This window comes from Stigmatopora argus, chromosome 10 (genome assembly GCF_051989625.1).
Source record: "Stigmatopora argus isolate UIUO_Sarg chromosome 10, RoL_Sarg_1.0, whole genome shotgun sequence".
Taxonomy (NCBI): Eukaryota; Metazoa; Chordata; class Actinopteri; order Syngnathiformes; family Syngnathidae; genus Stigmatopora; species Stigmatopora argus.
In genome coordinates, this window is record NC_135396.1 from 1,309,466 (window position 1) to 1,330,860 (window position 21,395).

The 21,395-nt window shown below is 42.9% G+C and overlaps 3 protein-coding genes across 4 annotated transcripts; 1 reads left to right on the forward strand and 2 right to left on the reverse strand.

Moving 5' to 3' along the window:
* Positions 1 to 231: 231 nt before the first annotated feature.
* Positions 232 to 7,409, reverse strand: LOC144083682 (prolactin-releasing peptide receptor). Of its 2 annotated transcripts, XM_077611690.1 has the most exons (4): positions 4,874 to 7,409; positions 2,331 to 2,796; positions 1,500 to 1,897; positions 232 to 652 (listed from the first exon to the last, which is right to left on the reverse strand). In XM_077611690.1, exons 2-4 carry the CDS (start codon positions 2,788 to 2,790, stop codon positions 437 to 439), a joined length of 1,074 nt encoding a protein of 357 aa, XP_077467816.1. In that variant the 5' UTR covers positions 2,791 to 2,796; positions 4,874 to 7,409; the 3' UTR covers positions 232 to 436. The 2 variants fall into 2 exon arrangements, with proteins under 2 accessions (XP_077467816.1, XP_077467815.1); XM_077611689.1 differs by having other exon boundaries at positions 2,331 to 7,409.
* Positions 7,410 to 7,569: 160 nt separating this feature from the next.
* gvin1l2 (GTPase, very large interferon inducible 1-like 2) lies at positions 7,570 to 14,068 on the reverse strand. The gene is made up of 3 exons (XM_077611688.1): positions 13,955 to 14,068; positions 8,082 to 13,542; positions 7,570 to 8,007 (listed from the first exon to the last, which is right to left on the reverse strand). Exons 1-3 carry the CDS (start codon positions 13,995 to 13,997, stop codon positions 7,863 to 7,865), a joined length of 5,649 nt encoding a protein of 1,882 aa, XP_077467814.1. The 5' UTR covers positions 13,998 to 14,068; the 3' UTR covers positions 7,570 to 7,862.
* A 1,164-nt stretch (positions 14,069 to 15,232) lies between these two features.
* LOC144083364 (uncharacterized) lies at positions 15,233 to 19,837 on the forward strand. Its single transcript, XM_077611141.1, has 4 exons — positions 15,233 to 15,476; positions 16,492 to 16,605; positions 18,734 to 18,776; positions 19,063 to 19,837. Exons 1-4 carry the CDS (start codon positions 15,423 to 15,425, stop codon positions 19,206 to 19,208), a joined length of 357 nt encoding a protein of 118 aa, XP_077467267.1. The 5' UTR covers positions 15,233 to 15,422; the 3' UTR covers positions 19,209 to 19,837.
* Positions 19,838 to 21,395: the final 1,558 nt, after the last annotated feature.

The following is a 21,395-nucleotide window of genomic DNA, read 5'->3' on the forward strand; positions in this document are numbered from 1 at the left end:
TGATTGAAAAGGGCACGATGCCTTCGCGGGAACTGAGGTTTGTGGAACTAAAGACACTGGACGGTAGGCGAACTAGTTTATTTTAGGATGCGCTTATACCCAAATCCAGGGCGGAAAAATGGGCTCAAAACGAGAGGCGAACTATCTAAACGAAATAAATGCAGTGATGAATGCCACACATTTTTTCACGCATGTGATCATAATCCAAGCGCACCGAGTTTGCCACGCGGCGAGTTCTGTGAAGTCAGGCATATCTGGTTCGAGGGTTCACGGGGTTCGCGTAGAAAAGAGTATGATCATGCGGGCACTTTTGGTTTAAAGTCCACGTTCGCTTCGATAACCCTCACGTGATTTTTTTTCAAAGTCAAATTTACAGGGGGTGGAAAGTTGAATCTTGGAAAAAGTTTCTTCACATTGGAAATGAACGGGAGGGTGTTCAAGACAAGGAACTTTGCACCATCCGTCGGGTGTTACAAGGGTGGAGGTAGCCCTTCAGGTGTTTGCGTACCTTGCTGTGCAGCGAAGCGTAGATGAAGGGGTTGTAGCACGCCGAGCTCATCGCTACTAAATGACAGCACACTTGCAGGACGTTGACGTAGCGCTTGCCGATGAGGTCGCAGTCCGGGTCCAGGTCCAGCAACAGGTTCAGTACCTTGAATTAACAGCAAAACAATCACAGTTGACCGAGGAGCATTGCGTTCGGTCGTTTTTGCAGTCGCAAAAGAAGCAGAAATGCTATATTAGGTAGCTAATGGGGATATTGCAAGACAGGGGTCTCAAACCGGTCCTCAAAGAGGCGCAGTGGGTACATGCCGTCATTCCAACCGAACAAGAGGACACTTTTTGCAAGTGTGATCGGACGATTGCAGTCAACGCATTGTAGAAGACGCCTCATTGGTTAAACCGTCGGCACTGGATCAGACCGAAAGCCACTGCGGATTCGGTTTGAGACCCCTGTTCTAAAGGTGGGCAAGTTTGTGGTTCCTGTTCCGGGCAGCCCGGCGGACGAGAGGGTTCGATCCCAAGTCGGTCCGCACTGTGTGGAGTTTGCATGTTCTCCCCCAGCTTGCGTGGGTTTTCTCCGGGTCCTCCGATTTCCTCCCAGATGCCCAAAACATGCGAGGCTGGCTGGGTGAACACTGAAATTTGCCCCCAGCTATGAATGTGATCAGTTGTTTGTCTCCTTGTGCCCTGCGATTGGCTGGCCACCGACTCAGGGTGTCTTTCTAGTTAGCTGGGATAGGCTCCAGCACCCCCAACCCCAAGCCTTGCGAAGGATAAACGGTTCTGAAAATGAAAATTGCCCCCCTTTCGAAGTCCACAGTCGCTTGGACATTATGAACCTAATATCTGGATGACGACAACAATGATCTCCTGGAAAGTTCAAATTTTTATGGAGAGTTAATCCCGCCGTTGGTTTTGATAGCCTTAATCTGTCTTCGAAATGGACCGCATAAAACATTCAAATGTTAATGGGGAGACGGAGCGGCTAATCTCACCTGCAAAGGAAGCCAACAGAGAGCAAATGCTAGAACCGAGGCCACCAAGAGCGAGAAGGTCTTTTTCCGCTTTTGCCTCCAGTGACGTTTCCTGCCCGTCTGCTCCCCGGGCACAAAATTCCGCTTCAGGCTGACGCTGATGGCGCAATAGGAGACGCTGACGGACAGCAGCGGGATCATGTAGGACACCGTGAGGATGAAGCAGGAGTAGAGCAGCCGCAGGCCGCCGCTCTCGGGCCAGAATTCTTCGCAGACCACCAGGTCGATGCCGCTGGGCCGGAGGTCCAGATAATGCGTGTAGAAGGACGGCGGGGCGGCCAAGGCCAGCGACAAAAGCCACACAACCACCGTCACGGCGCCGCAGGCACTTAGTGAGATCCTCCTCCGCACCGGGTGAGCTGAACGGGAGCACCAGAAAATAGCAATGGCAGAAGATTAAAACAGTAAGAGCATTTTTAAAACCACGTTACCATGGCAGCCTGCTTTTTGGGGGCGGGGACTAAGCAACGGTTCGACGAGGACTGACAAAACGACAGGCAAACTCAATAGGCAATCGCAAGGACAGGTCACACAGGGGAAAAAAAACCAACAAAACCTGACCAAGCCAATTTGTAGCAGAATGGCAATAACCAAAACTTTTGAATATTCTACCTCGCTATAACTAGCACTGCAAGTCGTTATCACTTCCTATACTTGGGGCGCAAGAATACAACAAATTACCGTCTGGTATTAAGACAAATCATCTGTGATAACGAGTGAATCACGAAGCGATCCAGAACATAAATGAATTCTTGAGCGGGGAACACTTGAAATCAGCTGAATCGCTCTCACCGATGACGACGTATCGGTCCACCGCGATGGCCGTGAGGGAAAGCGCCGACGCAAAGACGGTGGCGCATTGCACCAGGGGCACCAGGTGACACAGCGGACCCCCGAAAGTCCAGCCCTGGCCGTCGAAGGCGTACGACATGGTCAGCGGCACGCAGCTCAAACACATCAGCAGGTCTCCGGCGGCCAAATTACCCAGGAAAAAGTTTGTGGCGTTGTGGAGCTTTTTGTCCAGCAGGATGCAAGTCAAGAGGAATGAGTTCCCCACGCTGGCTACGACCACCACCAAGCAGTAAAGAGGCATGAAGAGAGGCTTGAAACGAAGCAAAAGCTCCATTCCCACAAACACGTCCAGCGGGTCGCTCTGGTTCCGGGTTTGATTTTCGGCGCCTTGAAAAGAGCTTCCATTTGCTCGATGGATCTGCCCGTCGGTGCTGGAGTTTTCTTTTATGAGGACGTCCATGATGACCTGAAAATGCATAATGAAGCCCATGTCAATGACAAATGTACACTTCATTCGTTAGCTCGTTAGCAGCCATTGCTTGAAATGGACTTTAAGTTTCTTAATGGCTGTAAGATAACATTAAGATAAAATGACAAAGTCGCTTGGCAATTGCTTGTTCATATTGTATCCGTTTTTGTAAGTATAGAAACATCGTTGTCATAAGATACTTGCCCAGAGTTTGGTCGTTGTCATGGAGACTTGCCACTGATTAATCAGACTTTGCCCAAAGTTTGGTCATTGTCATAGAAACTATACTATACTCTGTTTGCCTATATAAAGACTGATCCACTGTTCATTCGGAGAGAGTTGCAAGGACAACAGACTGTGAGCGGTTCACAGCTGTTCGAGCTCTCTCCCCATCCTGCAGTCTGGTAATAAACCTATTTCCTTTAAATTGATCTCACTCTTTCTTAACCTGTTCCTAAAGTTGTATTACAGATCTATCAATGGGTTTATTCGTTTCATTTTGGAGTGAAAAATCGACAAAACCATTTGATTTCTCACTTAATTTGGTTGATTGACAAGGACAATTCCTTCTTTACGTAGTCAACAACAGCATTTCTACTTTATATTTATCATTTCCCATTATTTGGACTTCATTCGTAACTGGGCCTTGAATACGTATACGACAAAAAAAATTCTAATGAGGTTTAGTGCGCGGATTTCAAAATAAGTTGTAAAATGAACAATAGACTTGTATATGACATTTTCTTCCAGGCAGAAAAGAAAGAATTTAATATAAAAGTATACAAAAACCTACTGTGACATTTCAAGGCGTTTCCAAAATAGCAGTAGAGATTCAAATCCAGCTATTGTTATTATTTTTTATTTCATTTTTTAATGGCAATGGAGTGTCGAGGGCCACTTGTTATTTTTACCCGAGAGCTCAGCTTAGCGTTGACATTTTCTCGCCCACGAAGCCTTTTGAGGCGGCAAGCAGCAGGACATTGACACCATTTTTCTTAACGCCTCCGGCTCATTTCACGGTAATAATCAATAATAGCCAAGAAAAAAAGGCCGGGTGGGGTCAGAAATCACCACCACAAGGATGAGCAGCTTTGTAATGGATTTTATCTTTGGGAGAGCTCGACATATTCACGCAAAATATGAATTTTGCAGCACCCTGATGCTGGTTTTTAAGACCATGGTGATGGCGATAGAACAGATTTAAAAAAAAAAACACTGGCTGGTATCAACAGGCAAGGAGTAAAAAAAAAAAAATCTCCTGTTGATAAAGAGATATGTCTATTTAAAATGTAACAAGTCACCTTAAAACAAGGCTGTCTGTGAATACGGCTATAATTGCCAATTGCATTAATTAAGACGACATGCTGACAAAAGGTGATTGTCAATTATTGATTTTCACTGCGGCAATTGTCGTCATTTCTCTTCCAGACATTAAAAAAAAGTCTAATTTAACGACTAGTATTAACGCAGACAGATTCTTCATTGTCAGCCCTCCCAGTTTAAATGGATTGGACATCTATCGCCACCATGAGTACATTTAATGATATTTTTCTTTGTACAAATGGACACATTTTAGAGAATGTGCTGTTTAATGCAGTGAAAGACTTTTTGCTTCCATTCCATCAACTCCTAATGCTTGCTTTAGCGGATCATGTAGGAATATGATTATTTTGATGGTTATTAAATCTGCATGATTACTTGGAAAAAGTGTGCTCTGTATGTGGTCGGGCAATTACCAAAAATCTGGATAATTTCTCTTTCAAATGGAGAAACGTGATTTTTCTATCAATCGTGTGGCCATTTTCATAATCTAAGGTACAATATGTACTAGCAAAATATCCGAAAAATGAAAAATTACTATTAGGAAAGCTGTGAATGTGTAAAATTCCATTAAAATTTAGATTTTATGCATGTATGTAAAAGACACAATAACATTTTAAATATACATTTCTAGCAAATTGATCTGTATGTCATTATTGGATTTCTTATGCCCAAACAAAACTGCAAAAAACATTTTTAAATATTCAGTTAAGGTCTGCGTTGTGTGTGCAAAAAAAAAAAATGAAGCTCTTACCTTAATTGATGTTTTATTTTGGAAGGCAATAAAGATTCCTCTTCACCTCTCCAGATAATTCTTGGTCTTTTCTGGCTGTTTTATCAATGCAGACAAAATGTCGGAAAGCAAAAAAGAAAGTAGAGAAATGGACGCTTTGGTGCAGCTCACAGTGAAGGCAGTCAGTCAATCAGGGGACTGAAAGAGAGAGTGAGGGAGGACCAAAAAGCAACGTACAGTCGCTAACCTCTCTCCCTTAACGCGTCCTTACAAAAGAGGAGGTCTGTCATCTTTTGTGTTTAAGCCCATCAATCCAATAAAGTCGAAAATGACAAAGTGCTGTGCACTTTTTATTGATGTCGAATGGAAGAGCAACCTGTTGTGCTGGAAACCATTTCGTTTTCTAGCTGGGATAAATGAGGAAAACTTCAAACTACAGTGGTATCTCAACATACGAGTGCCCCGACATACAATTTGAGATACGAGTAGAATTTCGGGCAAATGTTTGTCTTGAGATACGAGACACATTTTGATATACGAGCAGAGTGTTGCATTTTTTTCCAGTGTTTTTATTTCCCCGTTAGTCAGTGCGAATGGCGGAGCTTTTTCGCTAATACGAGAGGAGTATATATACTACTTCTCGTTGGCAAGTGGTCGTGCGTTCTCCTATTGTGAGGACATTTGTGTGCATCATTTTCTGAATATTTTGAAGGGAAGACAAAAGCAAACAACCCTCGATAGGTTGCATCTGAAAGTCAGGGTGGAGGCGGGGCCAATAGAGCCAACCCGGGAGACGAAAGGTATCAAAATTTCAAACAAAATTAGAATGAAGTGTAATGTAAGGTTAGATTAAATTTATTTTTGAGTGTGTGCATCATAATCCAAGTTCATTTAAAAAAAAAAAAAATGTTATGTTACGAGCCCGTTGCCGTGCGAAAACTCATATTTCCAAATGTTATTGCTGTAGCGCCATACTCGGAAAACAAAAGTCAAAATACATGGGAATGTTTCCCTTTTTTTAGTCATTTCCCAACTTTTAAAGTAGAAAAAGTCTCTGAATTCCTTTGACAACATTGTCACGCTGTTGCTAATCAATGAGGACCAATCGGTGTAAGTGTTGTAAGCATAGACCAGCGCAAACAAGACTTATGTTCGCCTGAATAATACTCAACAGCAATCATGAAAGTAACGCAAGATAAGCCGAGTAGGGTGAGATTCAAACCCAGAATCTGTTCCAACGTGCCACCATCACCCCAAAAATGGCATTCCCCAAATCTTGGGTGTAGATAGTGCACTGTCATGAAATAGTAGGTAATATTCTCAGGCATTTTTGCCGCAACATTGCATTACTTCATGTAATTGGTCTTAGTCTAATTTTGGAAGGGCGGCCAGCCCATCATGTTGTGTTCCCAGAAGAATGTCATAATACCAGAATTTGATTGGGTGCTGTTTGCAGTGTCTGCACCGACTGCAAAAAGGACAGAAAATGGGGGAGGAAAAAATTTTCAATTCATTTCAGTCCATTATGACTGTCCGTCAAGGTCAAAACATTGTTATATCTGACTGTTTTTTTTAACTCTGAATTCTGAAAGTCTGTCCAGTTCTGTCTGCTCTCTACCAAAAAGTATTTTTTGTGTCTTTTTTGCAACAAGAGGCCTCCTTTTATGAACTATTGTAAGATCTAGCACTCGACATCTAAACGTTCTCCTTTGCAGTCATTTCACAATGTTATATAGAAGCAAATCAATTCAGTACATAGACAGGGTGCTTAATAGAAACCGCCACCCAAGTGAGAGCTGAGGCACTTGGGAAAAAAAGACACAGCAGTGAGTATTGATTGCGATATACTATCACGGATGTAGGACATTATTTTACAGAGTGTGGCGGAAATTGAGTTGAGATTTTCGTGTGCTAGATCCGGGTGTCGGTAAACGGCTAAAGAAAGACCAATTTCAACTAATGACGCCAATGCGTAACGTTGAAATGTTCCCTAGACGATAAAAAGACAAAAAACAGCTTCATTTCAAGTATGGCACATATGGACTGTGTACAAGTGGACTTCTCATAGTTTTTACCGCAGTCAATTTTGTGATTTTTCAATTCTATTCCAGATAGCCGCTCTTAGTGGAGAAAGTCCAAGTGTCAAAAATAGCCTTACACAATTTGAGAATGGAAGGAAGGTGAAACCTTGAATCACTTCTTTGAGACATGTGGTGAACTTTTGTAAGGTTCTGGTACTTACCTGTTAAAAGCTACATTGCGGTTGAGGATGCGTGGTTATTCCGTGTAGTCTCTGATAAACGAATGGGTGTCATCGATACCATGAATTAATTTGATTTCCTCAGAAAAAAACAGTAAACGGGCATGGTTACGTCTGAAAGCAGCTATACACTCCTTTTTACCAAAAAAATAATATTAGCGGTGGTTCGTATCTGTCAAAACTTTTCTCACACAGACATTTTGGGACGCTAAATCTTGTAGTATATAAAATGCTTTAACAAAATTTCCATTGAATTCAACACTAGCTACCATTGCATGATTACTTTCAGTCTTCCCATTTCAAACTGGTTGGACGTCTACCCTCCGCCATGTTAGCCAATTTAAGAACAGGCCGCCATGACTTTGGTATGCTTTTTAATTCCGCTTCTAGTATTGTTAGCTAAAACTATGACGAACAGGACGTGTGGAACTAGAATGCAAGACAGGACGTAAAACCGTTCCACAAATATACTTGTTTAATGATTTGGTACAGGTTTAGGCATTCAGCAAAAGCAGTAAAAGTTTGGGAAAACGAGGTAGAAGACACAACACGGGGTCAAGGCTCACTATGATCAACGTGGGGAAAGGAGGACTATACATCATAAGACATGATGTGTATATTAAATATGTATGTGAGATAATCTCGAGCTGGCAAGCCCATCAGCACTTGAAGAAAATGATGAAAACTACTGGCAAAATCCAACCGACGTAATCCATGTAAGAGAAGAACAACAAACTCACAAGACTCCCTTCATGAATGTCCACTGGGAAGGAAGACGTCCCTCAGATTGACCAGGACACCTTCTGGTGTGATCTCCTTCCACTCCTCTGGGATCTTTGCTGGGTTCTGGTTGGACTTCATTGCAAACCTTTCGTTAAATCTTGCTAAAACATACCTGCAAATTCCAGGAAGATGTTCAACCTCTGACACACATTAAAATGAAACCGGCGAAGATGTTTCTAAGCATACCTCCAGTAAAGACAGGGTGTCCGGCCGTTTGTCTCCTCGGGTGAAAGATTCCACTCCGGGTGGAAGGATTGGAGTTCCCAGCAAGCCACGGCTTGACCTTGTGGGTCGAATTCATCGAGAATTGCAGCTTCAGGAGTGGTCCGAGAAGAAGGCTCCAAGAGGCTTTTGGGCCTGTGGAACGAGGTCTCGTGAACATGATTCCCAATTTTCTCCACGCCGCAAGGTTCACCGCAAAGAGGACATCGGGCCTCGCAGCCGTGAACCTTTTTGAAAAGGCAATCTCTGGGTTGAACGGGAAGGAGCTCAAGGAGCTGATCCATCTCCAAGTCGTGGGAGAAGGTCTGGGCGAGGTCCAAGCGCAATGCTGCCAGTAATTCCAGGAAACAAGTCACAAAGCCATCCCACTCTGTGGTGATACTATAGGTGGGTCCCTTTAGGGACTCCCAAGGGGTCTGAACCTCTCCGTCCTCCAGGTTTAGGCACACCTGCTCCAGCAATGGCTTGGTGTCACTCAGTACATCGCTGGTACCTTTTACGACTTGACTCGTAGCGGCCGCGACCTTTCCGATAATTTCTCCGAGGCGCTGGTTTCTCCACGTATTCACATTCCAATCCGACAAGTGGGCCACTACGGTCTCCTGGATTTTCCTCATTTTGAATTGGTCAAACGAAAACAAGTACTCCGTAAAGGATTCAAACTTGTCCTCCTGGATTAGATCTTCCAGCAAACTATGATGGAAGGCCCGTGGTGAGATGAATTGGATGGCTTTACGTTGGATCTCCTCTGCAATTTGCATCCCTAGAGGTCTGTAGACGTAGTCCATCACTGTGGGTTGGATGATGTCCGTAAGGAACCTTTGGGCCAACCTCTGGCGCTGGTCCCTCTTCCTGAACTGATACATGAATTCCGCCATGAAGGCCTTCTTTTTGGCTTGAAAGGACTTGAGAAGTTCTCCATCTTTGGCAAAGCGATTGTGGACTCTTTGGAAGTCTTTGCACGCAGCGTTACACACAAAGACTTTGAGATCCACCTGGAAGGCCGTTCGGATTTCCAGTTGCGCTTCCTCTAAAGTTTGATCAATCTTTTCTAACAGCTCCGTGATGTAACCGTCAGAGAAGTCTTGTGGTAAACTGACTTTTTCCACCACAAATTGTTGGTAAAAATCCATGATGTTACTCGAGAGTTGTTGTGCTTTTGCCTTAGGTGACTTGTTTTGGTTTTCAAACAAGTTTTTCATTCTGCTGTTGTATCCAAAATACTGATCATCCACGTGAAAGTGGGTTGTCTGGTTTTGTCCAAAGTCCAAAAGCTTATAAAAATGCTTTTGTAGACCGTGTTTGACAATGTTGGCAGCCAGAATATTTTTCACCCTTTCGGTAATATCGTCAGTCTCTGAAGGCCGGAAGTCCATTTTGGACAATGCCTCCTTCCACACGGCCTCAAATTCTTCTTCGAGATCTCTATCGTGCAAGAGTTGATTTTTGGATGCACTGTCGTCCAAGAGAACCTGCAGCCTGGCATTTTGCTCAGTTTCTAGTATTGTTTCGATTCTGTTGAATTGAGTGGAAGTGAAATGGCTCTCATTGATTGTTTCCATCCTCGCCATTGTCACTGCGGTTATCTGTTCTTCCAGCTCAATCGTGTAGCTGGAAAGTACGGCGTTGAGTGATTTAATGTAGATGTCCAGCTTGTTTTCCTTCAAACTGGCCTTCGTATTTGACTTGAGCTTGTTTACTTCCTTTTTAATCTCTCGCTTAGCATCGTATTGAAGTTCACACAGGAAGTCACTTTGAACGGAAGGGTCCAGAGCTTCTGGCTCGGTGGAAGAAATCGTCTGGGTGGCATGTGAAAGCCAACGTTCTATGTGATCCAGCAAGGTTTCCTCCCATTTCGAGAGCTCCGTGCAAAACAGAGAAAAGACTAAAGCAATGTCTTTATTTTCCGGGCTAACAGAGTACGAGTCTGCTTTTACTGCTTCCCAAACGGAATGCAAACGGCCCAGAAATTCTGGCAAACCACATGTTCCAGAGTGAGCCGATGCCTCCTTCAGTCCCCCAAACAGACTACGCTTCAACTTTAGCATGGCCTCGCTATGCTGACCGTCAACTGACTTTGAGAGTGCTTCATTGTACCACGGTCGAAGATAGAGAACGGAGTGTTTGTGTTTTGAATTTGGATTCATCATGGCAGCATCCGTCAGTCTTTGCGCTCCAGTCTTGGTCTGCAAAATTTTAGATATGCGTCTTAACTGCGTGGCTTCTAATATGGTATTGATCCCTTCATCCTGGATTAAAATTCTGCAGGTGGGCACCGAGCCGCATTCCCTGACGCGTAACAGAGCATTGACGGCAACAGTCAGGCTTGTCTCAAGTTCAGAAGCTGAACACGAGTAGAGGTTTTGCAATAAGACATCGCTCACTCCGGAGGCAACGGTTGCCATCTCGTGATCGCTCATCGGTTTGATTTGTCCGTCTGATGAAGGAGAGCAGAGACCCTCAACGTCAAGCAGCAAGAGGAAATCAAAGTTGATCTTCTTTTTCAATTTGGCCGGTAGTTGGAGGGCAACCACGTATATTCCTCTTGTCGATCGTTTGCGTTCGTCGGGAAATTTTATCCCGAATAAAGCCGAAAGGATCTCGGCATTCCTCGCGCGATGCGCTCCAAGACTGGCAAGCGTGCCGAAGCGCTCTCGGGGAAAGCGGAGTTGGATTTCGGTGAGAACGCTGCAAAGCCAGCGCATGGGTACGTTTGAGGCGTCTCCATCCATGAGTTCCAAGGGAACGCCGCTGAGGATCAAATCGGCAGCAATACTTGGGAGTCGCCACTCGTTATGGTTTTCGCTGCCGGGGTTTGTGTGGGTGAGCTCAAAAATGAGGCCCATCTCACGAAAAAAGTGCTCGAGTCCAAGCAAAAATGGCGGTTCAGATTTGGTTGTTTCACCTTTGGCAGACGCACCCAAAACTTCTACAGAAGTTGGTTCTCTAAGAGGAGATTCAGTGGAATTATTCCTAGGAACATTTAAGGATCCTTTATGGTCATGTATGGGTTTTAAGGAAACATTTTCTACAAGTTGAGGAATCTGTTCTGGGAGGATCTCTTGATTTAAGGAGTCCGAATGTGGATGCGGTGGAGTTCTTGACTCTTCCTTGAATGTGTCTTGAAAAATGTGCAAACCTTCTTCGCTCACTGGAATCTCAGAATTGTTATCGTTCTCTTCCAACTCTAGGTTGAAAGAAACATCATTTGGAAGAATCTCTTCACCTGCAAACTCAGCCGGATTTATTGGGTCAAAAAGTGCCATTTGTGGACCTTCTGATTCTTCATTATTCTCAGTTTGAAAATTGTTCTTCACAACTTCTTCACGATCCATAACCACCGAGTTTAAAGAGGAATCGGCCTCCAGTATCTCTTTACCCAAGACTTGTTTTTCATTTGGAGAGAAGCCATTTCTATCTTGCAGAGATTCCGTTTCTTCTTGATTTTCTTGGTGAAAACTGTGCTTCAAACCCAAGTCACTCTCTGAACGGGGAACCTCCAGTTCGTTTTCTTTATGTCGCCCAAGCCTAAGCAAGCATGAGTGTATTGATGATCTCGCCTGACCTTCGACAAACACCTCTTGGCCTGTTTGTCCTTCCGCAAAATCGTGAACTCTGGATTCATCTTCAGTTCCATTTTCTCTGGTTACGCTGATTAACGAAGCATCCTTTTCACGTACTTGTTCACCTGGAATTTCATTTGTGTCAAAATGTTGACTCAGCAAATACCCCGATCCTTCATTGTGATTGGTTTGTGAAATGGAGTTCAAACCTACTTCAGAATCAGTGACATCATGATTGCTATCCGTAAACTGATCATCTTCATCCTCAAATGTTGAATCTGTGCAAAAACTGGCGCTATCAATCCAGGCATCATTGGCTCCATTTTCAAGCTCCGACTGTTGAGGAATGCCGTTGTTCCACCCTGTCTGCTGACTTATCAGTAGATCTTTCAGCTCCATTTCTTTCTGTCTTTGCAGCAGTCTGAGTTTCACCCTCATCCAACAGAGGAAATACGTCCTCTCCACTTTATCTGTGCTGGACACAGCACTCGTGAAACTCTTCATGGAGGACGTGAATTTGTATTTGTTCAGACGGGCCAGAAGGTCTTTCTTCTCATTTCGTGACCGTGAATCCAACTCTTTCCCTTCTTTTCTGTTCCTGGCTTCGTCCTTGTCGATTTCCGTCAACCTTCTCCACGGGGTACCTTGCAGTGGCAGCTGTTTTTCCTTGAAAACAGCGGGTCCTTCGTGAAAGCCTTTTAAAACCACCTCTGCTACGTTCATTGTTTTTTTACAGAGCGCCCCTTCGTCGCAGTCAAAACCCCGCTCCGTTGCTATCTTTGCTGCTCCTTCGAGACTGGTGAGTTTCAGGTCAGGAAGCAAGTCTTTGACAGTTTGACACAGGGCACTAGCAAGGTTCTCTGGACTCAAACCGGTTCCAGGTATGACAGATACTGCTGGGAGCCCCAACTCCTCCTGGAGGTTCCTAGCAGAACTTATCCCCGTTCTGTCTTCTGCGGTATTTGTCTCGGAGAGGTCAATCACAATGAGCTTGGCGGTCAAATCTTTGCAGGAGGTCAGAAGTTGCTTCTCTCTCGCATTAAGATTTTCGCACAAGATAATTACCGCTGAAGATACTTGGCCGAGAAGGGACAGGCATTTCTCGTGGACGCACGCATCTCCTCGTAGATTAGAGAAGACTACCGGAACTGGGAAGTTGTCTTTTCTAGGGTCTCCCGTAGGAAGATACCATGCAATCTCCACGAGACCGTTGGAGAGGCTTCGGAGTAATCGTCCTCCTTCCATCCCTCCATGGACGAATGTTTCACGACCAATGACATTATTAAGAACTTCAGACTTGGAGATGTGGCAGGAACCGAGCCTCAGACAAGAAATCACTGGCATGGAGGTGCTTGCCAAAACTGCTTCTTGGATTTGTTGGTCGCCATCTACAGACTGGAAATGCCATGGTCTCACCAGACCTCTCAAAGGCCAAAGGAGGAAGCTACCTGCTTCTTCTTCGTGGATATACGGAAGAACAAGGGGAACAGCAAACTGGCATTGCAGCATACGTGCTGTCATCTCCTGCTGAAGGAACGTGTTGGCACATTGGTAGACGGCTGTTACCAAGTCAAGAGGGTGGATGGTGCAGGAGCTCCGTCCTACTAAATGGCCAGTCTTCTCATCAGGGCTCTCCGGAGCATCTGATTGGGCCTTGCAGCTTGTACTTCGAGCGTCTGGGTTAAGAAGCCAGAGTCTTTGAAGAAAGCACTTGGGCAGATCATTGGCTTCCCTGGCAATTAGGTTCTCCAGAGTCCAGGTGCTGAGGTCCAAGATTGACGCTGGTTCCAGTTGCGAAGGATAGAAAGTCTCCAGACCAAGTTGGGTAAGAACTTCAAACTTGGCAATGTTCTTTGGGTGCTCTGATTTGAATGAAGCACAAATAGTGACATTTTGGTGGAGAAATCTCGGGTAATGCTATTGATATGCTAATGTTAGATTTTTGTGGATGCTAGTCAAAAGGAATTTGGCACATTCCAAAAAGCAAATAGAGGTTTTGATATCTTTCATATTTTCTCGGAGTCCTTTTCTTAAGCAAAGTAAATATTACTATATACAATACATTAGCGGTAATTTATTCAGTTTGTTAGATTTGATTTGAAACACAATGTTACACAGTTACTTTAAGATGTTCAAGAATTGATGGGAGTTTAAAATAAAAAAGCTCACAAACAATAACCACAACAACTAAATTAAAATAGGCGTCAACCCGTGAATGGCACGGGTCTATTTTAAATAAATAATTAAAAAATCTAAAATGAAAAGTCAACTCACTTTTCCTTTTGCTGCTCGGCCTCTTTGTAAGTTTAGTTGACATGGTGATAGTTTTTGATGTACTTTTTTCCTGTCTGGCAGATACACATCACCAAAAACAGACAATTGTGTGGAAACCTGCAATTTAAACACACCTCATTAACCTTGATTAAAACTCTCATATATATATAGTCTACATGTTTATTTTTGTGTGTAGAAGTGCCATGCAATTACCTGCTTCTCAGGATTTGTTGAAATTAGCCATTGCTGTGAGAAAATATGGAATATATCCTTTAAGTGTACTCAGTCAGAAGAAGTGGCCGGTTTCCAGTGCTGGCGCTTTTATAAAGCACCTGCTGACACATTCCTCACGCTGTCATTTATCTCCAGCATCCAACATGTACAAAATGTCCATCCATAAATCACATGCTCAATCACAAGTGAGGAGATACAAGTGATGCACGAGCGCTTGCGTCGACATTGTCTGGAACAGAAAAAATGTCAAATAAATCGATGAATGCCTTTAATGTCATTGCGTATGGCCTGCTTTCGGGACCGCCCCTAACACTATTAAAGCATTTCTGATTAGTCAGTTGGTTTTCGATTTTAGTGAGGACCAATACCACAATGGACATTGAAACGTTACTTAAACTCCCGAAAAATGAGGAGATATAAAACGACTACATAAAGAGCCACATGCTATCTTCCCCTTCAAAATTGTATTCTTGCTTGCGCGGGGGGTGCTGGAGCCTATCCCAGCTGACTTCGGGTACCAGGCGCAGGCCACCTTGAATCGGTGGCCAGCCAATCGCAGGGCATGAAGAGAAAAACAACCAATCACTCATAGCTAGGAAAAAGTTAGCATGAAAAGTGAGAGGAAACCGGAGAACCTGGAGAAAACCCACACAAGAAGACCAATCTGGGATCGAACCCAGGACCCCAACCTGTTACACCGACGTGCTAACCACTCCACCACCGGGCGGCGCTGAATAATTTGACAATTTACATTTCTATTACAACATTACCAACTCATGAGCCTGCTTGTGTTGTCATTTTTGTTCACCCGCGGACTACCCACACACTTGAACGACCATCATTTGGTGTTTTCATTATAACGATGACTTTGAGTTCTGATAAACGTAAACAATCACAACAATGTGAGCTGGCACGTGGGTAGCATCTGAGGGATAAGTGAGAAAAGATTAGCATCTCTCTATTTAGATCCCGTAAAGCTCTTTAACATGTGTCCTGCAAAGCTCTTTTACCTTCATGTGTCAGACACTGTGGAAGCAGCATGTGTGTGCATGTGCATGTGCATGTGTGTGTGTGTTTAGGAACGAGTGTGCGCTGCTCTCATCAAGTCAATTGTCCTCTTTGAGCCGCTCTTCAATCTTCGCCAGGCGCGCCTCCTTCGCGCTTCTTCACCCGCACGTCGGAAAGCCGGCCGAGAACGACCCATCTCGAGGGAATCCGAGAAGCAGCCGTCAGGATGTTGATCGCCATGCTAACGGCCATGTACGTGATGGTCAAAGTTGTAGAATCGGTAAGAACATTCTGGACATTTTATGGACGTGTGGCTTTAAGTAAGACTGGAACGAGGTGGGGAAAATTACTCGCGCTTTAAGGTAGAGATTAAATGTACCACTGATTTAAAGTTATTTACTCTGCAATGCACTTAAAAGGATTATTTATTCCATTTATGTACCGTATTTTCTCAAATATACGCTGTATGTGTAACTAAAAAAAATGACGATTGAATCGAGGGTACGGCTTATATGCGCACAAGACTTGCTATACTGTTTTTTTTAACCAGTAGACTAAGTAACATTTCCTATTAGTTGGTTATTGTCTGTTTTGCAGTAAGAAAACACCTATTAATGGATGAATTAATTCCATATGATATTGACCCTAATAATGTGCTTTTGATTCATACATTATCTCAGAAATACCACGTGTGAGGATTTTTCTTCAGATTTTCCCTTTAAAGTGAAAATTGGGAATCAGGGGGTGGCTTATATGCGAGGAATTTTAAAATTCAACAATTTTAAGGCAATTTTAAGGGTGCGGTTTATATGCGGGGGCGGCTTATATGTGAGTAAGTACGGTACTTGCAATACTTTTATACTTTTATAATTTGGCACAACTGAAATAATCTTTTTAAACTACCTTTTGGGCTGGGTTTTGTGGACCAGCTGCTTAACAGTTCAATTCAATGCTCACTAGCTCAGGCCGGCCCGATGGTGAGTGGTTAGCGCGTTAGCCTCACAGTTCTGGGGTACTGGGTTCGACCCCAGGTCGCTTGGCTGGTTGAACACTGTTTCACCCGATCCAGTGTCGACGCTTGTAAGAGGTTCAGAAAATGGATTTATGAATGCTCACTTGGTCATTTGCGATGTTCCAATGACAAGATGGACACGTCCATCTGCATTTGCCTGGCCATCCAGAAAACCAGCAAAAATGGAAGCCTTTCATCACTGCGAAGAAAAAAAAACGTCATGAAAAAGGTCTGTGGAAAATGTGCGTTGATCTTTGGTTGTTGATGTATTTCTGCTTTTCAGATAGGGGAGCACTTTTCCCGTGAAGACGAGCCTCTGCCTTACATGGTGTCGCAGCCTTTGCCTTGGCAGGTGCATTCGGTGTCGCACAGCCGCAGAAGCAGCAAAGCAGATGAGGTTGGAAAAATGACATTTTTTCATATTGGTTGAGTCAAATTTTCAAGTTGTGACCAAAACCTGCTGTGGTGAGATAAAGATGAATGCTTTAACCCAGGGGTGTCAGACTCGGGTTGGTTCGCGGGCCGCTTTAACGTCAACTTGATTTCACGTGGGCCGGACCATTTTAGATATAATATTTAGATTTTTTTTTTTATAAATGGATTAAAAGAACTGGATTAAAAGCCCTGAATATTCGGTTTTTAATAGATCTAAAACAATGTTTATTTGAGCTTTTTTTTAAATATATTTTTAGATTTTACAAAATGATTTTTGAACTAAAAACACAGAAAAAATGGATTAAAAAATGACAATTATTGATTTAAAAGTGGGAAAATCAGGAAATTTAATATGTATATCTATACTCTTCATTTTAATTTGATCCTAAAACAGAAAGTCGGCACTCATCATTTACTTTCCCGGGCCACACAAAATGATGCGGTGGGCCAGATTTGGCCCCCGGGCCGCCACTTTGACACATGTGCTTTAACCATTGATGGCATCTGCATATGGCAACCAATGGCAACAACCTCAAGCGAAACACGCAAAACAAACAACTTTACTCTACCGCGATTGCGAATGTACTCGCTAATTTGTCTTTTGTGGGGTGTAAAACGTTGAAACACAGTAAAAAATATTAAAAAGTGACTTCATACGTGCAGTCTTTGCCATGTCCTCGGTCGGGTCTGGCTGTTGAGGTCACAGCGAGTGCGCTAAGGAGATCTCGCCTTTAGCATTTAGCCATTGGGCAGCTCCTGCTGTGCTTGGGCTGCAAATCCCCATCAAGGCGATTTATGTTGGAGGTCATTACTTCAAGTCTGGTTATCTAACACACACACACACACACACACACACACTTTTAGGACCAGTCAGGCACGTGGCAATGTGGCCACACAGACTCCGGTTTAAGTAAACGGTGTACTTTTCCTGCATGCGTTGTGCCAGAGTATCAGATTTGTCGGTCCGAAGAATGTGACCAAAGTTCACGACAACGTGTCGCTTGCATAGCGGCGCAGATGTGGATTGCGATGGTCTGTATCTGATCAATTTTAATGACGCCATTTGGGTGTCACTCCCACTTATGATGGAGCTGAATTCCTATTTAAACATTTTTCAAATATTTCGCATGCCCACTAATCATGGAAGGGAAAAGGTCCTGAAATATGGTCATGTACTTTTTGTGTATTTTTTGAATGCTGGAGAGATTTTGATGATCCAAATAAGGTTGAAACCCCATTAAGTTTTGTTTTTTAAAACAATGTGATGAGTAATTCCTTAAACAGAATATAGTACAAGATAAAACTATTTTTTTAAACAGAAAAACCTTGAAAATGATAAAATAGCTGGTTTATAACTTGCATAATTCAGAAGATGATAATACAAAATACTGGCGGCCGAGTGGTTAGTGCCTCGGCCTCACAGTTCTAGGGTCAAGGGTTCGATCCCAGGTCGGTTCTCACTCTGTGGAGTTTGCATGTTCTTGTGTGGGTTTTCTTCAGGTACTCTGGTTTCCCCCCACATGCCCAAAACATGCACGCGAAGCTAATTGTATGCTAAATTGCCCTTGGTTTGAATGGTTTCCGTCTTTTTGTGACCTGTGATTGGCTGACCATCGATTCAGGGTGTCCCCCTGTTAGTTGGGATAGGCTCCAGCACCCCCCACGACCCTTGTGAGAATAAGCGGTTCAGAAAAGGAATGAATGAATGTTTCAAACGGGTTGTAATGTGAATAATATAATGAGCGTCAGCGGGAATGCAAATGAATCTGAAAACCGATCAATTTATTGGTCATTTCCGAGTCATAAGTGATGTTTTGAGATTCATAACATCGACATTGGAAGAGAATCATTGGGCCATAATTGACTTTTCAGTGTGTGGCCTCACCACGAATTTACGCAGTCTTCATTATATTATATCGCAATGCCGTATGAATAAGGTTTGCATCATTTTAACGCTGGCGGATTCGTGGCCAAACTCTGCAATCGCCGCTTATGCGCAAGTTAGCGCTTTAAAAATAACCGTCTTTAAAACACATTTGTATGTTTTTGGTTGACTTTGTCACGTGACACAGCGTTTATCTGCTTTGCAGTTCAGCGGCTTTAGGAGGAACAGCATAGGCGTCTATAGGAAATGTAAGTAGCGCCCCCTGTTTTTGACATTTGAATTGCCTTGTCACATTTTTTTGTCCTGTCCGCCTGATTGGATGAGTTTCAACTGCTGTGTCTTTTCTGGCTCTCCTTCCTTGCAATTGTCTCGTCAATCAGCCCCCGTCTGTGTATTTAAAGCCCGTGTTTGTGTGCGTCGGCGTGGAAATGTTTACCGTCTCTCTCGCTTTCGTCCTCCCCTGTTTTGTGTTTTTGTTCATTGTTTGTCCTGTTTTGTTATTTGTGAGGTTATGAACGCGTGTCCTTCTCTCAGATTCCAACGCGAGTAACGGCACGTGCTGCACGGAGATAGCCGCCGCCCCTCCCCCGCTAAGCCCTGTGGAGGCGGAGAAAGCCGCGGCCACCATCCAGACGCATTTCAGGAAGTTCCAACAGAAGAAGCAAAAGAACGGCAAATAGAACCTTGGCACGGGTTCCGACGCCGGCGCACAAACGCAAACGGAGTACCGCTAGTGGCTCGCTGGCTCCCTCAAGTGGTATGAGGAAAAATTTTATCCAAGCACGAGTGCAGTTATGTTGCATTTGTTTTTAAACAAGGATTGAGGCACCTTTTTGACTGGCCTCTTTTGTCAAATACATATCAAGGGAAGCATTATTTAACTAGTCATTCACAATAAAGTCAATTGTAAATAATTACCTCAGTTGTGATTGGAGGATGCAGGACACCGCAACCCTTGAGGGGAAAAGCACTGTAAAAAAACAGAATGGATGAATATGACAGCATTTGTAATTATTTATAATGACCTTAATTGGCTGAAATTTGTGTATTTTGATAGTTTTTGAAAAGGCCTCCTTACCAATGTTGAAGCACTTTATCTAGTGATACAAGAGGGACAAAATGTTTTAAATGAGACTTTTTTATGTGTAAAATGTTTTTTTGTGTTCAGTTGGCTTGGTATAGCAGTTAATAGAACTATAAATGCAATACAAATGTCAAGTAGGGAGAGTGGGGTTGGTTGTCACATTTTTCACTCTTAGAAAGAACGTTCATTAACTTACCTATGGCAATAAATGTCTTTTTAAGTCTGCTGGGTGGATTTTTTTTGCCAAAATTGACACTGTGGTTAGTTTAAAAACAACAACAACCAAAATAAAACAAAAAAAACTTACCACACCCTAGAAAAGTTGCCTCCACAATTATTCTGAAATTCTTGAAACAGCATATTAAAATAGCATATAAACTTTTTACATGCCGTATCAATAATTAGTCATTACGCAATGTAAATTAAATGCATAGAAAGCAAACCAATTGATTTCGTTAAAAATGTATTTCGCTTTTTGTACATCAATTTCACCTAAAAAGAGGCCAGAAATGATTTATAAAATCTTTTTTTCAGTAATAATAAAAAATAAATCTATGACTCTTAATGTGCAAATGTATACAATGACACAATTAAAGAATGCAATATATCCTTCCAGTTCATAAAAAGATAGCTTTATTGCACAAGGTGTGGAGTACTTTTTTTTCTTTCCCTTTTTGTTTATTTTCATAGAAAAAGAAAAATGCAGAGTTCAACACAAGCAACTGCAAATTGAAGCAAACGTTTGCCCGCAAAATTGGGATTTTCGGGAACAAGCTGTGCATTGTCAGTGTTTTTAAACGAGCCGTCGCTTCCGCGTTAGCCGCTTAGCAACCCGCCAAAATGTCCACAACATGCAAATGCTTCGGACCTCCGGCGGGAATTCCAACCCGAACAAAAGCAAAGGTTCGGAAATCAAATCAAAATGACGCAACGCCAACTCGAGTCTCGTAAAAGAAGACATCGACGTCTTCCTTTAAATCAAGATAAAGCCATTTCTGTATATGTCTATGTTTAAATACTTTTTCATCAAGTCCTCTTCTGTTTCATGACAATAATCCGAGTTTTAAGTTTACATTGTGCCCTGGTATCTAGTGAAGATGTTGAAAATAGTACTCATTTATACAAAAACACTTTCCTATGTACACAGGGTTTAGACTGATGGGATGGAACTGATGTCATGGAGCGTATAACAAAATATGAATTGGGGCCACTTGAAAATACCCTCGGAAATTTTTCCTCTTCTGAAATGATAAAATACGATTATTGAAGCGCTGGGAGGAATTCGCGTAAGAAAGCAACAATATTTTCGTCAATTCTGGTCCATTATACAGAATTGGAGTTTTATAATGACATTTGAGCACCGTCCAATAAAAAGCTTGTCTGCTTTTATATGGAAAAAGCTCGAACAAAGTTGGTGCAACTAATCTACGCGATGTAATACAACAAGCAATGGGGGGAAAAACACAAATACAAAACGTAAAGTAAACGTGAAACATTTCTTTACGAGACTGAAACTTCATTTAAGTCGTCATTCCTTACAGTATGCTTTTGATGGAGTGTGTACATAAGATGGACAAGAAGAAATGGGGGGGAAAATGTCGTTTAGTTGGGTTTGGTGGCTTCAAGTTGGTGAACACACGTCTTAAAGTTACAGTACGACATTTTACAACAGGCTCTCTTACCTACTGTACAGTGGAGATAATAAAAAAAAGTCCATATACCCTTGTTACCATGTCAGGATTTTGTTGTATTTAAAAAAGAGCACAATTTTAGCAACTAAAAC